This window comes from Stenella coeruleoalba (genome assembly GCF_951394435.1).
Source record: "Stenella coeruleoalba genome assembly, chromosome: 6".
Taxonomy (NCBI): Eukaryota; Metazoa; Chordata; class Mammalia; order Artiodactyla; family Delphinidae; genus Stenella; species Stenella coeruleoalba.
The window spans coordinates 84,739,576-84,756,967 of record NC_137151.1 but is presented as its reverse complement, the minus strand read 5'-3'; the positions used below and the strand labels follow the sequence as shown (position 1 = coordinate 84,756,967).

General features: G+C 39.4%; 1 protein-coding gene and 1 long non-coding RNA gene across 2 annotated transcripts in view; one reads left to right on the top strand and one right to left on the bottom strand.

Moving 5' to 3' along the window:
- LOC307188362 overlaps positions 1-17,392 on the top strand; it is a 254,461-nt gene that overhangs the window by 93,370 nt on the left and 143,699 nt on the right. The window lies entirely within an intron of this gene.
- LOC307187750 (endonuclease V-like) lies at positions 2,952-3,890 on the bottom strand. The gene is given in 2 exon segments (XM_079924219.1): positions 2,952-3,113; positions 3,116-3,890. Coding segments are annotated over 2 exon segments (873 nt in total). The 5' UTR covers positions 3,873-3,890; the 3' UTR covers positions 2,952-2,997.

Genomic DNA, 17,392 nt, shown 5'->3' with positions numbered 1-17,392 from the left:
TCAAGAAAGTATGGTACTCGCACAAAAACAGAAATACAGATCAGTGGAACAGGATAGAAAGTCCAGAGATAAACCTATGCACATATGGTCACCTTATCTTTGATAAAGGAGGCAGGAATGTACAGTGGAGAAAGGACAGCACCTCTTCAATAAGTGGTGCTGGGAAAACTGGACAGGTACATGTAAAAGTATGAGATTAGATCACTCCCTAACACCATACACAAAAATAAGCTCAAAATGGATTAAAGACCTAAATGTAAGGCCAGACACTATAAAACTCTTAGAGGAAGAACACTCTTTGACATAAATCACAGCAAAATCCTTTCTGACCCACCTCCTAGAGAAAGGGAAATAAAAACAAAAATAAATAAATGGGACCTAATGAAGCTTAAAAGATTTTGCACAGCAAAGGAAAACATAAACAAGATGAAAACACAACCCTCAGAATGGGAAAAAATATTTTCAAATGAAGCAACTGACAAAGGATCAATCTCCAAAATATACAAGCAGCTCAAGCAGCTCAATATGAAAAAAAAAACAACCCAATCCAAAAATGGGCAGAAGACCTAAATAGACATTTCTCCAAAGAAGACATACAGATGGCCAACAAACACATGAAAGGATGCTCAACATCACTAATCATTAGAGAAATGCAAATCAAAATTACAATGAGGTATCATCTCACACCAGTCAGAATGGCCATGATTAAAAAATCTACAAACAATAAATGCTGGAGAGGGTGTGGAGAAAAGGGAACCCTCTTGCACTGTTGGTGGGAATGTAAATTGATACAGCCACTATGAAGAACAGTATGGAGGTTCCTTAAAAAACTAAAAATAGAACTACCATATGACCCAGCAATCCCACTACTGAGAAAACCATAATTCAAAAAGAGTCATGTACCACAATGTTCATTTCAGCACTATTTACAATAGCCAGGACATGGAAGCAACCTAAATGTCCATCAACAGATGAATGGATAAAGAAGATGTGACACATATATACAGTGGAATATTACTCAACCATAAAAAGAAAGGAAATTGAGTTATTTGTAGTGAGGTGGATGGACCTAGAGTCTGTCATACAGAGTGAAGTAAGTCAGAAAGAGAAAAACAAATACCGTATGCTAACACAAATATATGGAATGTAAAAAAAAAAAAAAAGGTTCTGAAGAACCTAGGGGCAGGACAGGAATAAAGATGCAGATGTAGAGAACAGACTTGAGGACATGGGGAGAGGGAAGGGTAAGCTGGAAAGAAGTGAGAGAGTGGCATGGACATATATACACTACCAAATGTAAAATAGATAGCTAGTGGGAAGCAGCTGCATAGCACAGGGAGATCAGCTTGTTGCTTTGTGACCACCTAGAGGGGTGGGATAGGGAGGGTGGGAGGGAGATGCAAGAGGGAGGGGATATGGGGATATATGTATACATATAGCTGATTCACTGTTATACAGCAGAAACTAACACACCACTGTAAAGCAATTATACTCCAATAAAGATGTTAAAAAAAAAAAAAAGGATGCCTTTCTTCAGAATCTCCAGGAGTACTTCTTTTAATGCAGATCCCTGGGCCCAACAGGAGATCACTGAATCACAACTCTGGATTGCTTGACCAGGAAGCCAGAGCTGAAAACATGAGTGAACCCATTTCCAAGCACACTTGAGACCACCATGGACACTCCACGAATCACAGGGAGATTTGAAGAACTCAAGACGTGAGTTCCTAAGCATGTCCAGAAACATCACAGTTCGGGCCTTGACATTAATGTGATCTCATTTTCTGTTGTTTATCTTAGATAAGGATCAATTTATAAGTGTCTTCTCTGAGAATGAACAGAGAGAATTAATTGACTGAAGGCACTGAGTATGGTTTCTACTTAAACAATTTTTTTTTTTTTTTTTTGCGGTACGCGGACCTCTCACTGTTGCGGCCTCTCCCGCTGCGGAGCACAGGCTCCGGACGCGCGGGCTCAGCGGCCATGGTTCACGGGCCCAGCCGCTCCGCGGCATGTGGGATCTTCCCGGACCGGGGCATGAACCTGTGTCCCCTGCATCGGCAGGCGGACTCTCAACCACTGCGCCACCAGGGAAGTCCTTAAACAATTTTTTTACTGGAAAGTATTTAGCTGAGATGCTTCATTTCATCATTAAGGTTTTTGTTTGTTTGTTTGTTTTTATGGGAGGAGTGGCTCTGTATTAGTTATGTTCTGCTGCATAAAAATATTATTCCAGAACAAAGGTGAGATACTCGGAAACTGTGAGATAGGAACCTGAAAGCAGACTGGCTAGGTGGTTCTGTCCCAGGGTCTCTCCTGAGGTTGCAGTCAGATGACAGCCAGGGCTGGGGGCATCTAAAGGCTTGAGCAGGGCTGGAGGCTGTCCAAGATGACTCCTTCACATGGTGACTGGCAGGTGGGCTCAGTTCTCTGCCATGTGGACTTCACAGAGCAGTTTACAACACAGCAGCTGACTTCTCTCAAACTGAATGATGAGGGGGGAGAGAGAAGAAGGGGGCACCATCCAGACAAAATTCCCAATGTGTTTTAGGCTTAGTATCAGAAGTGACACACCCACACCTCCATTGGTCATACAGATGGACCAGGTTCAGTGTGGCCATAGGGCTACACCAGCCCCAGGAGGCCATCTTGGAAGCTGGCTACCACAGGCTCTGAGAAAAAAATAAATTCAAGATGGCCTGATGCTTTTAATGTACCAATTTATATTTCCATTGCAGGGTTTTGGAATAAGGAATGGATACAGAGAAAATAAACCAAACCCAAAACATGAGGCAGTTATCAAGTGCAGGAAAAATAAGAGGTTGTACAAAAAGGAGATGTAATCACATTACATTACTCAGCTTTGAGTAGTATGTGCAAAGAAAGAATAACGCAGACATTGAATTCTGATTCAATGAAAATGAGAAGATGGGTGGAAGGAAAGTGTATGAGAGGCTATGTGAGAGGGGACGAACTCTCAAGCCCTATGGCAGAAAGTCAATGGATAATTTCTAAATCTGCGGGCTCTTCTGAGACTCCCTGGGGGCACGGCTTTGGCCTCTGTGCCTTCTTGCTCCTTTCGGCCGCAAGGCAGGGGCCCCTTGGACTCCCAGGGTCCTGCGGATGTAGTCTGGGGAGCGGATGTCAGCCTGGTGCAGGGGCTCCAGGATCTGAAACTTGCAGCAGCTGTGGCTCAGGCGCACGGCTGCCTTCAGGCTCATTTTGTGGCCCACAGAGACATAGAGGGGCTTGGTGCTGTGGTCATGGCTCTTCAGCGCCATGCCCAGGATGGTCCCAGAACCGCCCATCAGAGGAAATGAGTCTCCTCCAGCCTTCAGGAGCCGTATCTTCTCCTTGTGCAGAGCGTTGTTCTCCAGCCCGTCCACCTGCAGGGGTTTCTTAGCCACCCCGATGCTGGACAGGTATGTGAGGACACCAAGGTGGCAGGCCACCCCAAAGCCTCGGTGGTGGAGCACCCCATTTCCATCCACAAAAAGGACCTGGGGCATGAGGCGGGGCTCCTTCTGCCACAGCCACTGTACCACATCCACCAGGAAGGGCACCTCTTGGAAGGCCAGGAAGCCTGACACACAGGGGCCTGTCAGGCTCACCATGCGACAGTCCTCATACATCACCTCGAGCACAGGGTACACCAGGGAGGCACAGGTGCTGACACCGTCGCCCTTCACAAAGGACACGTCCACGCCCCCGACCCTCTGCAGGCCTGAAAAGGCGGGGTCTCGTTGCCACGCCTCCGTGTCCCGGTCCACGACAAGGGTCTTTAACAGGGCTTGCTCCAGTTTCCAGAGCGACAGTGTTTCCTCTGGCGGCCTCCCAGCCGCCTTTCGGGCCATGGCACGGCCCTCCATCATTAAGTTTTTTGTTTTTTGTTTTTTTGCGGTACGCAGGCCTCTCACTGTTGTGGCCTCTCCCGTTGCGGAGCACAGGCTCCAGACGCGCAGGTTCAGCGGCCATGGCTCACTGGCCCAGCCGCTCCGCGGCATGTGGGATCTTCCCGGACCGGGGCACGAACCCGTGTCCCCTGCATCGGCAGGCTTACTCTCAACCACAGCGCCACCGGGGAAGCCCCATCATCAAGTTTTAATACCAGCAAAAGGTGATGAGGCTCTTCCACTGCCTGGTTTTCCCTAACTCATAGAACTTAAAGCATAGAACTATCAGAAGTCAAAATGCAGAGGAACACCAACATGGAGTTCCCACATGTGCTGGTAAATGTTGCTTCAAAGCAGAATTAAGTTTAGGGAACATGTATAGAAAGGTCAGAAACAGAGTTTTTTTCTTTTATGTTTGTTGGTATGTGTGTGTGTGTGTGTGTGTGTGTGTGTGTGTGTGTGTGTGTAAAGGACATAGTTTCTGCAATAAGTCCAACATTATGCTGGAAATTTAAATGTTTTATTTCCTAATTATCATAATAGCTCTGCTGGCTAGTAATTATTGTGTTACCCCATTATACAGTGTAGGAACCTGAAGCTTGAGTAACTTGCCCAAGGTCATATAGCAAGGAAAGTCACAAGGCAAAGAAAGATCTTGAACCTCCAAAGTCCATGATGTTTCCATTATACCATCCTTATAAAGAAACATGGAAAGAAATTAATACATAAAAGAATGATATTAAATGTTAAAACTCCCATGACAATTTTTTCCTTTGCAATCTCAGAATTATCCAGTAGGCTGTACCCCTGAATCAGTTTTCTATCGAAACCCCAAGCCATTAAACAGTGATTTTCTTAAGTGCTTCAGTTTTTTTTGTTGTTTTTTTTTAAATTTTATTTAGTTTTGGCTGTGTTGGGTCTTTGTCGCTACGTGCGGGCTTTCTGTAGTTGCGGCTAGCCGGGGCTACTCTTCTTTGTGGTGCGCAGGCTTCTCATTGCGGTGGCTTCTCTTGTTGCGGAGCAGGGGCTCTAGGCACATGGGCTTCAGTAGTTGCAGCACACTGGCTCAGTAGTTGTGGCTCGCGGGCTCTAGGGCGCAGGCTCAGTAGTTGTGGCGCGTGGGCTTAGTTGCTCTGCGGCATGTGGGGTCTTCCCAGACCAGGGCTCAAACCCGTGTCCCCTGCATTGGCAGGCTGATTCTTAACTACTGCACAACCAGGGAAGTCCCCAGTTATTTTTTTATATATAAATTATTTTAAATGAAGTCTGTAACAGTAATTTACAAATTTTTGTATGTACACCTGAAAGAAGAAAATATTGTTTTTTGTGCATTGGTTTTAGGTCCTTAACTGATATTTTAGATTAAAATAGTACCCTATTAAAATTGTTTGTGAAAATTATTGATGCTTCCACAGCTAGGGACAAAGATTTATTTTATTCCACCCCTGTGAAAGCCAAGCCCTTTTATCACAGGCTGCCATACAGGCTTAGCTTGATTTGCAGACTTGTGATTAGTTTATCAGTATGGTTCCAAATGTAGCCAAGGCACAGTTATTTTAGAATCACCTAAGACTGTGGTTCTCAAAACATGGTCCCCAACCAGCAACATCAGCATCACCTGGGATCTTGTTAGGTAAACTCTCAGGCCCCACTCCAGACCTATGAATCAGAAACTCTAGATTGAGGTCCAGAAATCTGTGTTTTAACAAGCCCTCAGAGTGATTCTGATACACACTAAAGTCTGAGGACAACCAACCTAGGATAGTTATTGAAAGTAGAGATTTCTGCTTCTCACCCAGACTGAATCAGAATTTCTGGGGTCTAGAAATTTATATTTTAAAACAAATATCCTAGTGATTCTTAGACACAAAGAAGTTTGAGAACCACACTGGTCCATGTGGTGTGATTTGAGAGAACAAGAAGGGATCCTTCCCTTAACATCTCTCTCCACTTATTGATCAAAAGTTAATTAATTTGTAGAATTAAGCAAGGATATCTTCATTAGTTTCTAAATTCATTAAGTCATAAATATTTTAGAGTGAATTTATATTATTAACTAGATATTTCACCTTAATGGGAGAACTAGGAGAGTGGGCAATTAAAAGGGAGTATGTTACAAAGAGAGGCTACAAAAGCGTAACTTGAATACTTTGCCTTATAGTCACCTAAGATCTGGATTCAGATACAGTACTTCATATTTTTCATTAGGGGGATGTCAGTTTCTGTGTAACATCTTCAGCATCACATGCTTTGGCCAACTCCTACGCCCGAAAAAGAGAACCTAAGTTTACTTGGCAGTAATCAAGCAATAATTATATTCTGAGTATAGGTAATAATGTATTGTGGTGTTTATTTGGTGTGGGGTTTTTTTGTTTTTTGTTTTTTAGTGTAAATAGAACCTATATATTCAAGGGTAAGAAAACAAGACATGAGCACATAGGAAAATTAATCTCATTTACTTTGTAATATCACTTAAACTCTTTTCAAACAGTATATACTCAGCCAACTGACCAGACTAGGCTCTATTTGACTTCCTGTTGCTTCAAAACAAATACAGACACAACATGGATGATCCTCAAAAACATTACATGTGAAAGAAAGCAGACACAAAAGGACACATATTGTATGGTTCCGTTTATGTGAAATATCCAGAATAGGCCAATCCATAGAGATGGCAGATTAGCCGTTGTCAGGGGCTAGGGGAGGAGGTAATGTGGAGTGACTGCTTTTTGAGCAGGGGTGATGAAAATGTTCTAGAACTAGATCGGTAGTAATGGTTGCACAACATTGTGAAGGCACTAAATGCCACTAAATTGTACACTTTAAAATGACAAATTTTGTTATGTCTGTTTTCCACAATAAGAAACAAATACATACACAAAATAAAATCTTCCCTCAAAGGATGAAGATTGATAGTACTCAGGATATAGAAAAAGATGAGCTGTTGGAGTAGAAGGGAATTCTAATAATACACGCCAAAATGTTTTAAGCAGTGACGGTAAATTTGGGAAGAGTCAGGTTACAATGTTAAAAGCCAGCTCTCACTTAGATATATCCTTTGGCTTGCCAAAATCTAAAGCAAAAGCAAGCAAAGCTAAAAATCCCTTAAAATTTCCCCACAAACAGCTGCAGCACAGCATATATTGATATAATTGTGATTAACACATTCATAGGCCAATCAGAGTCCCAAGAGGTCTTCTTAGTGGGCGGGGCTTCGTAGGCAGCAGCCCACAACTGGTTTCTCACGTATCTCCACAGAAAGACATGGAGTGGGTTTCATGACTTACCCCTACCCTGACCCCTTTGCCACCAAGCCCCCAGGGCAAATATGGATCCCTCCTATGAAGAAATGTAAGAATGAAATCTTACACTGGCATTAATTTAATGCCTATAAGTGTCTATGTGACTAAAAATAAAGGCTATTCTCACTTTAATTTACTCCTTCAGAGAACTCAGAGATATTTACAGCTGTGACCTCAATTCTTGCCCTTTTCTATTCTCCCTCCTACTGTCTAGAAATCAAATTACTCTCCTAAAAATTCATCATGTCCCATCAGGTTTAGATTAAAAACTTTGTGTCTGAAAGCTTCAACTGAAAAACTGGAGAAGGTTGTGAACTGCTTTGGAATGAGACAAAATGGTGTCTGCTGTGCCTTCTGAAGAAGGGCTGCTCTTTGTGTGGGCGATTTTGTGAAATTCTGTGTCACCCACGCTACCCATTACAATGCTCAAAACATTCACATATCTGATGCAGAGGAAATGTAGCTGGTGCTGTATTTATTCCTGTTACCTCCTGTCTTGAAGCAAAATGCCAGTGCTTCATGCAGCCCGGAGTGGTAAACATCAGCTGGGAAGAAGCCTTTATTTAGGGAATTTATCAAAAAATGAATTTCTGAAGGCCAATATTAAGAAAAGTGGAAGCACTGTTTACAAAGTATACCATTGGTGAAAATAGATATTTTTAATGGTGAATTTCTGATACATTCATGAGCAGCATCACTTCTATTGTGGTCTCCTGTATTTGTAAATGATACACAGATTATTCCGCTTTGGATGCCCATCAACTGTGTGCATTCATAAAACAGATTTTTGTGCTCTTAAGGAAATATAATATATAATATAGGCTGAGGATTTGATACAGTGCTAATAAAATTAAATTTTTAAAAAGACCTGCCAAATGGGTAAGATGTTTGCCTTATATTAGTGACTATCATTTTGATGTGAAATCCACTTTAATGAACACCTGACAAAGAAACCTTTTAAAGGAATGATTATCTTTGACATGAATATATTCAGCTACTGTTTATACAATGAAATCTTAACTAGCTGGTAAAAATGGCACAATATTACGATGAGTATAGATAACACTATATAAAGAAAATGTAAAGGCTGCTTGAAGAGTTAATGACTAATTCTGTTGTCTGAGCTGGCGCTTCAGTGACGATTTGCTCTGAGAAAAGCTTATGTTTATGGTATTTTGGGTGCAGTCTGTAAATTTGAATTATACCTAGGGCCTCATCAATGCTGTGTATAAATTACAGAAATTACCAAAGCAAGAAAGCTTTATGTTTGCATTCTATTTTCAGATACAAGGTAAGATAATTATAATTTATTACCCAGTAACTGTATTTTATGTCTTAAAATTGAAAAGTAAGGTATAAAATGGAAAGTATTTGAGTATGAAGGTAATGATACTTAAAAATGTTGACCTCACTGCATTTTTCACCTTTAGATGACATGCTAAAGCAAAGGTAAATAACTATTTTATTACACAGTGCTCTAATTATGTTCAGAGAGAAGGAATGAAAACTATAAATGCTTATAAAATATAGGCCATAATGACAGGTTAAGTTATTATTAGCCTGAAGAAAAGAAGGCTAAGTTTCGAATTTGTGAGTCCACAACTAAAGAAAAGATACGTAAACAGGCAATCTATTCATTGTTCTTCATTTCCACAGAAGACAGCAGTTACATTAAATTGGTTAAGTAAAGAACATTCTCAGCAGTGTGGCAAAGAATAACAAAAGAAAATACAAAATACTTCTCCTTGATGATTTTGAACAAAGAGGACATGCACTATAGGTAAAAATTTCCCTAGTGGCTGAGGTTTGAAATGATATGCTTCTTGCTGATCATGTGATTCTATGGAAACATATTCTCTAAAATAATGCAGTACTGTGTTGTCCCAAGCAGGTGGAAATGTCTTTTGTGTTTAGTGTAAATTAAATGGTTTTAGCATTGAACTGCACTAATTTAGGAAGTTCCCACTGGTCATCAGGGAAATCCAAATGAGGACTGTGCATTCTGTGTCTCCCAGTTAATCATAGAGGAGGACATCAGGGAGAAGTTGGGAAATGTAAACAAAGCGATTGAAAAATGGATAAGGACATTAAATAAAACTATTTTAGAACAATGATTTTCAATCTTGGTTGCAATTATAAACATTTGGGGAAGCTTTTTCAAAAATACCAATGCCTGAGTCCTGCTGGCTTGGGCTAGGACCCTGGCATAGGTCTTTTTAGAGCCAGGTATGAAAATCACTGTTTAGGACTTTTAAGGATCTTCAATGCTCATAAAATCAAGCAAAGTATGATGTAAAAAAATCTCGACACCATCTATTGTTTCAGAGTATTTTTTAAACATAAAATACAAATAAATACTATCAACTGCCCATCTAGCCACGGACCCATGACTGGTATGATTTAGTAGAAGTGTATGATGTAGTACTAAGAAGAAGAGCAATGAATCAGAACAGGTGCAACCTAGCCCTGGCTCCACCATTGGTGAGATGTGTGACTCTGGACAACTTACTTTTTCACTCCAGACTTTAATTTCTTCATTCATAAAGTGAGCGAACTAAATAGCCTTCAGGTCTCTTCTGGTTTCCTGATTCTCTGGCAATGTGTGATGATTGTGCAGCTTTTTGCAGGAATCTGTGCTTAAAACATATTTTCCCATTTGAAAGTTATAGCAACAGCCTTACAATAGAGAGTATCAAGGTATCTTATTAATTCTATTTCAGTATATTTCTAATAACCAGTTTTTTTAATTGAGGTATTGTTGGTTTACAATATTATATTAGTTTCAGGTATATAACACAGTGATTCAAAATTTTTATAGGTTATACTCCATTTAAAGTTATTATAAAATATTCACTATATTCCCTGTGCTGTACAATGTATCCTTTTTCCTATTTATTTTATACATAGTAGTTTGTACCTCTTAAAACCCTACCCTTATCTTGCCCCTCCCCACTTCCCTCTCACCACTGGTAACCATTAGTTTGTACTCTATATCTGTGAGTCTGTTTCTGTTTTGTTATATTCATTCGTTTTAGTTTTTAGATTCCACATACAAGTGATAACATACAGTATTTGTCTATCTCTATCTGACTTATTTCACTAGGCATAGTACCCTCTAGGTCCATCCATGTTGTTGCAAATGGCAAACTTTCATTCTTTTTTTATGGCTGAGTAGTATTTCGTTCCGTATTGTGTGTGTGTGTGTGTGTGTGTGTGTGTGTGTGTGTGTGTGTATCACATCTTCTTTATCCATTCATCTGTTGACGGATACTTAAGTTGCTTCCATATCTTGGCTATTGTAAATAATGCTGCTATGAACATTGGGGTGCATGTATCTTTTTAAATTGTTTTTGTTTTCTTTGGGTATATACCTAGGAATGAAATTGCTGGATCATCTGGTAGTTCTATTTTTAGTGTTTTTGAGGAACTTCTGTAATGTTTTCCATAGGAACTGCACTACTTTGTATTCCTACCAACAGTGTACAAGGGTTCCCTTTTCTCCACATCCTCACCAACATTTGTTATTTATGGTCTTTTAGACATTCTGACAGGTGTGAGGTGATATCTCATTGTGATTTTGATTTGCATTTCTCTAGTGATTAGCAGTGTTGAGCATCTTTTCACATCTGTGTTGGCTATCTGTATGTCTTCTTTGGAAAAATATCTATTCAGGTCTTATGCCCATTTTTTAATAGGGTTGTTTGAGGTTTTTTGATATTGAGTTGTATGAGCTGTTTGTATATTTTGGATATTAACCTCTTATTGGTCATCATTTGCAAATATTTTCTTCCATTCAGTAGGTTGTGTTTTCATTTTGTCGATGGTTTCCTTTGCTGTACAAAAGCTTTTAAGTTTAATCAGGACCCACTTGTTTATTTTTGCTTTTGTTTCCTTTGCCTTAGGAAACAGATCCAAAAAATATTGCTACAATTTATGTCAAAGAGTGTTCTGCCTATGTTTTCTTCTGGGAGTTTTTTGGTTTCCAGTTTCACAACCAGTTTTAAATGACTATTGACCTAAGTCAACTCATCAAGTTGAAGACAATATTGTGACAGACTTTATGCACGTGTAACTCAGCAAATATTTTTGAGCACCTATTGTGTTCCAGACACTGTTCTAGAAACTGTGATGATGCAAAGATAAAAGAGACACAGTCCTTATTGTCAATAAGTTGATGGTTCTGTAGAAAAGACAAAATGAAGAGTGGAGTCCAAGTTTTTTAACCTTTAAAAAGCACATACTTTTCTATCAATATTCCCACAAACAATAGCAATAGCCCTCGGGGAGAACTGTGGGAAATCTGTTCTTTTACTGGATTTGCTTCCCAAATAAGTTCTATAAATCTCCAAGGAACACTTCCATGTTCCACAATCTGTCTGATGATCATTGACCAATTGACTAGCCATCTTGATCTGGACGTTAGAGCTCCATATTCCACAGTTTATTTTTTGATGTCCTGTAAGTGCCTTTTAGTGCTGCTGCTGCTCTTCTTTGCTTCACACTAGATGCGTGCACAAAGTTCTCCCTTAATTCCCTAGAGCACAGCCAAGCCTACTGAAATACTTAACGCTTAACTGAAGGCTTAGGGATAATTCAAGCACAACATAGAAAGTACCTTTTAACTCAGCTGCCATTAAAAGAGACTTGCTACTCTTAGGATCTTCCATCAATATTAAATATAAATAAATTGATATTGTATGTCAGAGACTGTTCCATGTGTCAGGTCACCCCAGTTATCTACACATTGTGGAGTTTCTACACTTACCCCTCCTTTGTCTATTAACTGGGAAGAAGTCTGCCCTCTCCCAGTCCCTGCCCAGGCCTACCTCATCTCCCACCGAAGGATGATTGACAGTGGAAACACCCAATTCCTTCACCCTCACCCAGCCTCAGGGGAATAGACAAGACAATGCCACAGTTTAGAAGACATACTTCAAAGTCTGGGTTATTCAATAAAAAAACCCATAGATGCGTTGCCAAGAGTTCAGCCACGGTAAAGCTGTTCCAAGGCCATCCCAGATCTTCACTCTAACACGATGTTAAGTGAAAGCCCAAAATGGACTGTTCCAAACCAGTCTGTGAGAAAAAAATTCTTTTATAAAAGATATACATATCTCCTGGGTCAGGGGTGGGAGGTGGGTTCAGAGGCAAGATTAAATACTTAGGAAAAAACTTAACATTATCTGTCTCTGTCTCTGCAAGGGTGTATTTATGCTAAAGACAACAGAATGTACAATGATCAGTGGCTTGTTTCACATCTCTGTCTGAAGTACTAGCTTTCAGATTAAAGATGACTTAATATTCTTCTCCAAGAACAATGGTGGTTGTTATGTTTATAAAAGTATTCTAGTGATTTTCCTAAAGCAAAAGAATCTGCTTCAAAGGTGAATGATTGTTTCCACTACTAACCCGTTTTAAATGATCTTTCCAGTTAAGAAAAAAACAAACTTGATTTCATTTTAATATCCTACTATAAGGGTGAGAAAGGCCCCTATTTAGACTGGGGACAGTAGGAGTGAGGACAGAGGAGCCACCCAGGACAGAGAATGACTGAAGAGAGTCCTGAAGTTTGGGTAGGAGCCAATGACCTGAGGTAGGGAGGTCAGGAGAGCATGATTCAGACAGGTGGAGCAGCATTTGTGAAATCTTAGAGACCAGAGAGGAGGTGACATTTTGGGTGCGAGTTCGCAGAGGGGGCGACATTTTGGTTGGGCAGTTTTGACATTTGCACCTATTTTGTGACTCTAAAAGTGCCAAGCTATTAAACTTTGCTTTTTGAAAATCACTAGGTAATTTGTATTGTAAAGTGTAAAACAGACACTCTCACTCCCTCTCTTATTCAAAGTTGGGGGGGCGGCACCAGGGAGGGATAGTTAGGTTGAAACTACAATGAATTGTTGCAGACTCTATCAAAGACTCTGTAGTTTTGAACTATTTCCAAATGGACATAAAAGTCCTCTTTCCTAAGGTTTTATCATGGAAGATTCTCTGTACCTAATACTGTACTGTAGGTATTCTATATACTTTTAATGATGAATGAATGAATCATTATGGGGAGGTTATGAAGGATTTTAATACAGTTCCTTAAATAAGTGTCTCATTTCTAATCCTCCCAACCCCAAATAAGAGATTCAACTACCTTAATGAGATAATCTCACTTACATTATCTCATTTAATCATCATAACAACCCCATGAAGTACATAATGTGATTTTCATTTTATGGACGCAGAAACCTAAGCTCAAGGTAAGTGATCCAAGGTCACAGGTTAGAAATGAAAAAAAGTGGGTTTTGAATCCAGGTCTGTTGCTTCTGTTTCATTAATTCAATAAACATCCACTGAAGCATGTCCACAATTTCTCCTATTGAAACCTCAATCGAAGCAACCCACTGTTGAAACTCTAAACCACATGAGGACAAGTACTTAGAAATAGACCCCATTATTGACTAGAACCATTTTGTGAACTATATTAAAAGCTTCCAATATCTGTCACAAATAAAGAATTTAGAGGGATTCTGGTTGATCAATTGTATTCTATGACAAACTGTTCTACTCTGAGATATAAAGAAGGGTTGGTTGCCTTTAGTGGCCTCAACCTCTGTAAAGGTTATGATGCCTCCCCATCCCCTCAACCTCTCAAACATATTTCAAAAAAATGTTTTAATCTGATTTATAAAATCAGTGTAATGTAGTTTATTAAAGTATACTTCTCTCTCCTAATGACAGCTTACATGCTATTTATTTAAGCACATACTTAAATTTGCTCTTTGCTTAATCCAATCTGGGATACCAGATGCATTTGTACATTTTCTTTGGCATTGTGCTCTACTTGTATAATTGTTGATTAATTTGGAAACCAGAGATCAGTTGATAAACTAACCTACTGGATAAAGGCTATAATTTTATTCTCAAGTGGAAAGAGATTATGGTCTCCTGGGCTTTGAAGGGAGTAATACAAGCTACAGAAGCTTCTTTGCTCCTGCTCCAGGTGGGTGGAATGGTTGATGTGGTGTGGTGTGGTATGTAACTCGTGTGCCATAGAAATCTTGTTCAAAAATTGTGGCCTGTGTATTTTGGTATAGGAAATTTTGACACTTTTGAACATAAAATGTCTGAAGAGGTTCTTGCTGCCCCCAGTGAACTAGAAATTAACATTTTTGAAATAATGTCCTTGCCATCTTGAAACTTGAGCCTTGTTGGAAGATGGAGGGAACGAAAGTGTCCACAGAACTGAGAAGTCATTGTGAGACCAAAAATCGAGGCAGGCAGCTCCATATAATCACTGGATCAGTTTATCATAGGGTAACTTACTCACATGGTAGGATCTGGATCGGGTAGACAATGATCTGGAAGCATTCACAGCTGCACTCCTCACCACTGAGGGGTCATTGGATAATTTTATAGTTAACCTGGGGTATGAAAGTAGGTGCTTGGAAGCAGGACATGCATTCCTAAATCAAGATTTATGAGTGGGTAACTAGTCTCGTGGTCACCAGGAATACGTCAGCAAGGGTTTTCATCATTGTTTGGGGACTAACAGAGCATAGAGGCCACCTGGTCCTAATGATTATTAAACAATACCTGTTAACTGCAAAGCCCTTGACGACAGAGAAGTGATTTACCACACAGTACAGTCCTGGGTAGGGTCAGTGAAAGGACAGGAGGAACTGTAAAACACAAGGTTGTGTCAGTTATGCTAACAGCCATATAAGCCTTCATTAATTCTTTTTAAATCAGTGGTGGGAACTGTATAATCTTATAATTGTAACCTACCAATAAAGCTCTCTATACTCTTCTTAAAGAAACATATTACAAGCAATCTGAAATATATAATTGATTAGCAATTAACTAGAAAAATTGTTAGACAACTAATACTCTATTGTATCGATAAAGACAGATAAATCTTGAGTTACAAATTAAGTCTTGTGTTAAATTTCTTTTCTTTCGTGAGGGTAAGGGGAAATCAGAACACAGAAATATTTTAAAATATCAGAATCATTATATTATGGAGGCAAGGAACCCAGATATTTTCCTGACATTGAGCAGTGCAAAATTTGGTTTGAAATATCCTGAACTCTGTGGATGTCCTGGCTCTGCCATTTTCTAATTGTGTGACCTTAGGTAAGTCACTTCTTTAAAATTCAGTTACTTTATCTATAAAACAAGTATAATAATAGTACCTACTTCTAGGGCTCTTTTAAGGGTAAAATAAGAAATGCAGTCAAGTGTATAGCATAATGCTAGAATCTTGGACATTGTGCATGTTCAATAAATTAAATGCTATTATAATTATTTTATTAAAAGCATTTTACAGTTCGTAGCACTAGCTGTTCTAATCAGAGCCATCTGTCAAAATTGAGAGTCAAGTGAGATCTGTATTTTCCTTCACAGTACCAGAGGTAATGACCTCCCTCCACAGAATCCCCACACAGCACTTCACTCATACTTAAAGACTAGCATCTGATGTCTATAGTCAGAAATGACTATGGCTGGCTAGAAATGTCTGAGCCTGTCTTTCCCACTAGATTATAAATTCTGGAGGACAGGAGCCACATATTTTGAATTGAATTTTAATTGCCTCCCCAACTGCGATCACACTGCCTGCATATAGTTTAATGACCAGCAAAGGTAAAATTTCAGTCAACAGTCCATCTCTGCAATCCTAAGTTGTACAATGGAACCTCCACCTGACCTGTCTCTAGTCAGGGACCCAGCACTCTAGGGTGAATGCTAATGGGGGTCCTATATGGAGCTGCAGGGTGAGAACCTTCAAAGGGTGGGAAGAGGACCTGGCTTTGCTGGTCTTTGCAAAGAATATTTGTGATGGTATTATGAGACCTGAAGTCCTATTTCTGCTAATAAATCTGCTTCCCTTCTAAACATACATACTCATGCACAGGTACACACAACCACATGTAACCACACGCACCATCCTCCTCATTCAATGTTAGTCCTGACCTGAACTATAATTGGGCTCTTTATAATACCACTTGAATGGTGTAAAACTCCATGGAAATAAAATTAGAAAAGCCCATCATGTGGTGTGTTTATTGTAATGCATAGGTATATCCATTTTAGAAGTGGGTGGTATTTTACATGGCTTTTTGGTATTACTTGAGGATAATGATTACTTCAGACCTTTTTGCTGATTTCGCTGTAGTGTTCTGGAGAGGAATTTTAGACATAAGTTATATAAAGATCTGAACACAATTCTGTCAATTCAATTCACCAAATCTCTTTTGAGCTTCTGTTACAAAGAATTGAACTAGGCAATATTGGGGATACATAAACAAGTAATAGGGCATAGTCCCTCGTCTCTAGAGAGGCCATAATTTAACATCATCACCATTGTCGAAGAGTATTTCTTAATGATTCCATTATACACAGTATGCTGTTTGGGGTATGAAGCTGGTTAAGCAAACATCAAAGCCTCCTCAAATCCTCTTTTGAAAAAGAGAATGTATATAAATGGATAAATAATAATATGCGAGTTCCCAAGACTTACTCTTGACAAGCAACACAAACACCAAAAATATGAAATACATTCAGTTAAAAATTATAATGAAGCCTAATTTATCCAGTATTATCAAAGAATGAAAATACTTATGTGTTTTAATTTTTCTGATAATGGAAATGTTATTCCTTTTAAAGCACCAATCTTTTTAAATATTAACCAATGAAAGGTGTTTTTCTTTCTAAAATGTATGATCTATTTCCCCTGCATTGTAAAATTATATATCCTGAACTAAATCTAACACTTAGTGAGACTGGAGTATCATTGTGAGCATAGTATGCTGTACTGTAAATAGGGAACTTTTCAGGAACAATATTGAGGTGTGCAGAGCTATTTTTCCATACTAAATGGACTCAGACTATACTTTTTTGGTTCATCATTTTACTTATTATAAGTATTTTTAAAAATCTTGTTCCCTTAGTGGTTTAACTGTCCCACTAAGTTACTATTGCTCTGCAGTAAACCACCCCAAATTTAGTGGCATAAAAAATTATTTTATTATGCTCTCAGATACTGTAGATCAAGAATTAAGAAAGGGTGTGTGGAGACAGTTCTCTGCTCTACGACGCCTGGCCCCTGAGCTAGGAAGACTCAGGTGACTAGCAGTGACTTTAATAGCTGGAATCTGGAACAGCTGGGACTGGAGGATCTCACTCCATGATCACTCACTCACCTGTCTGGCA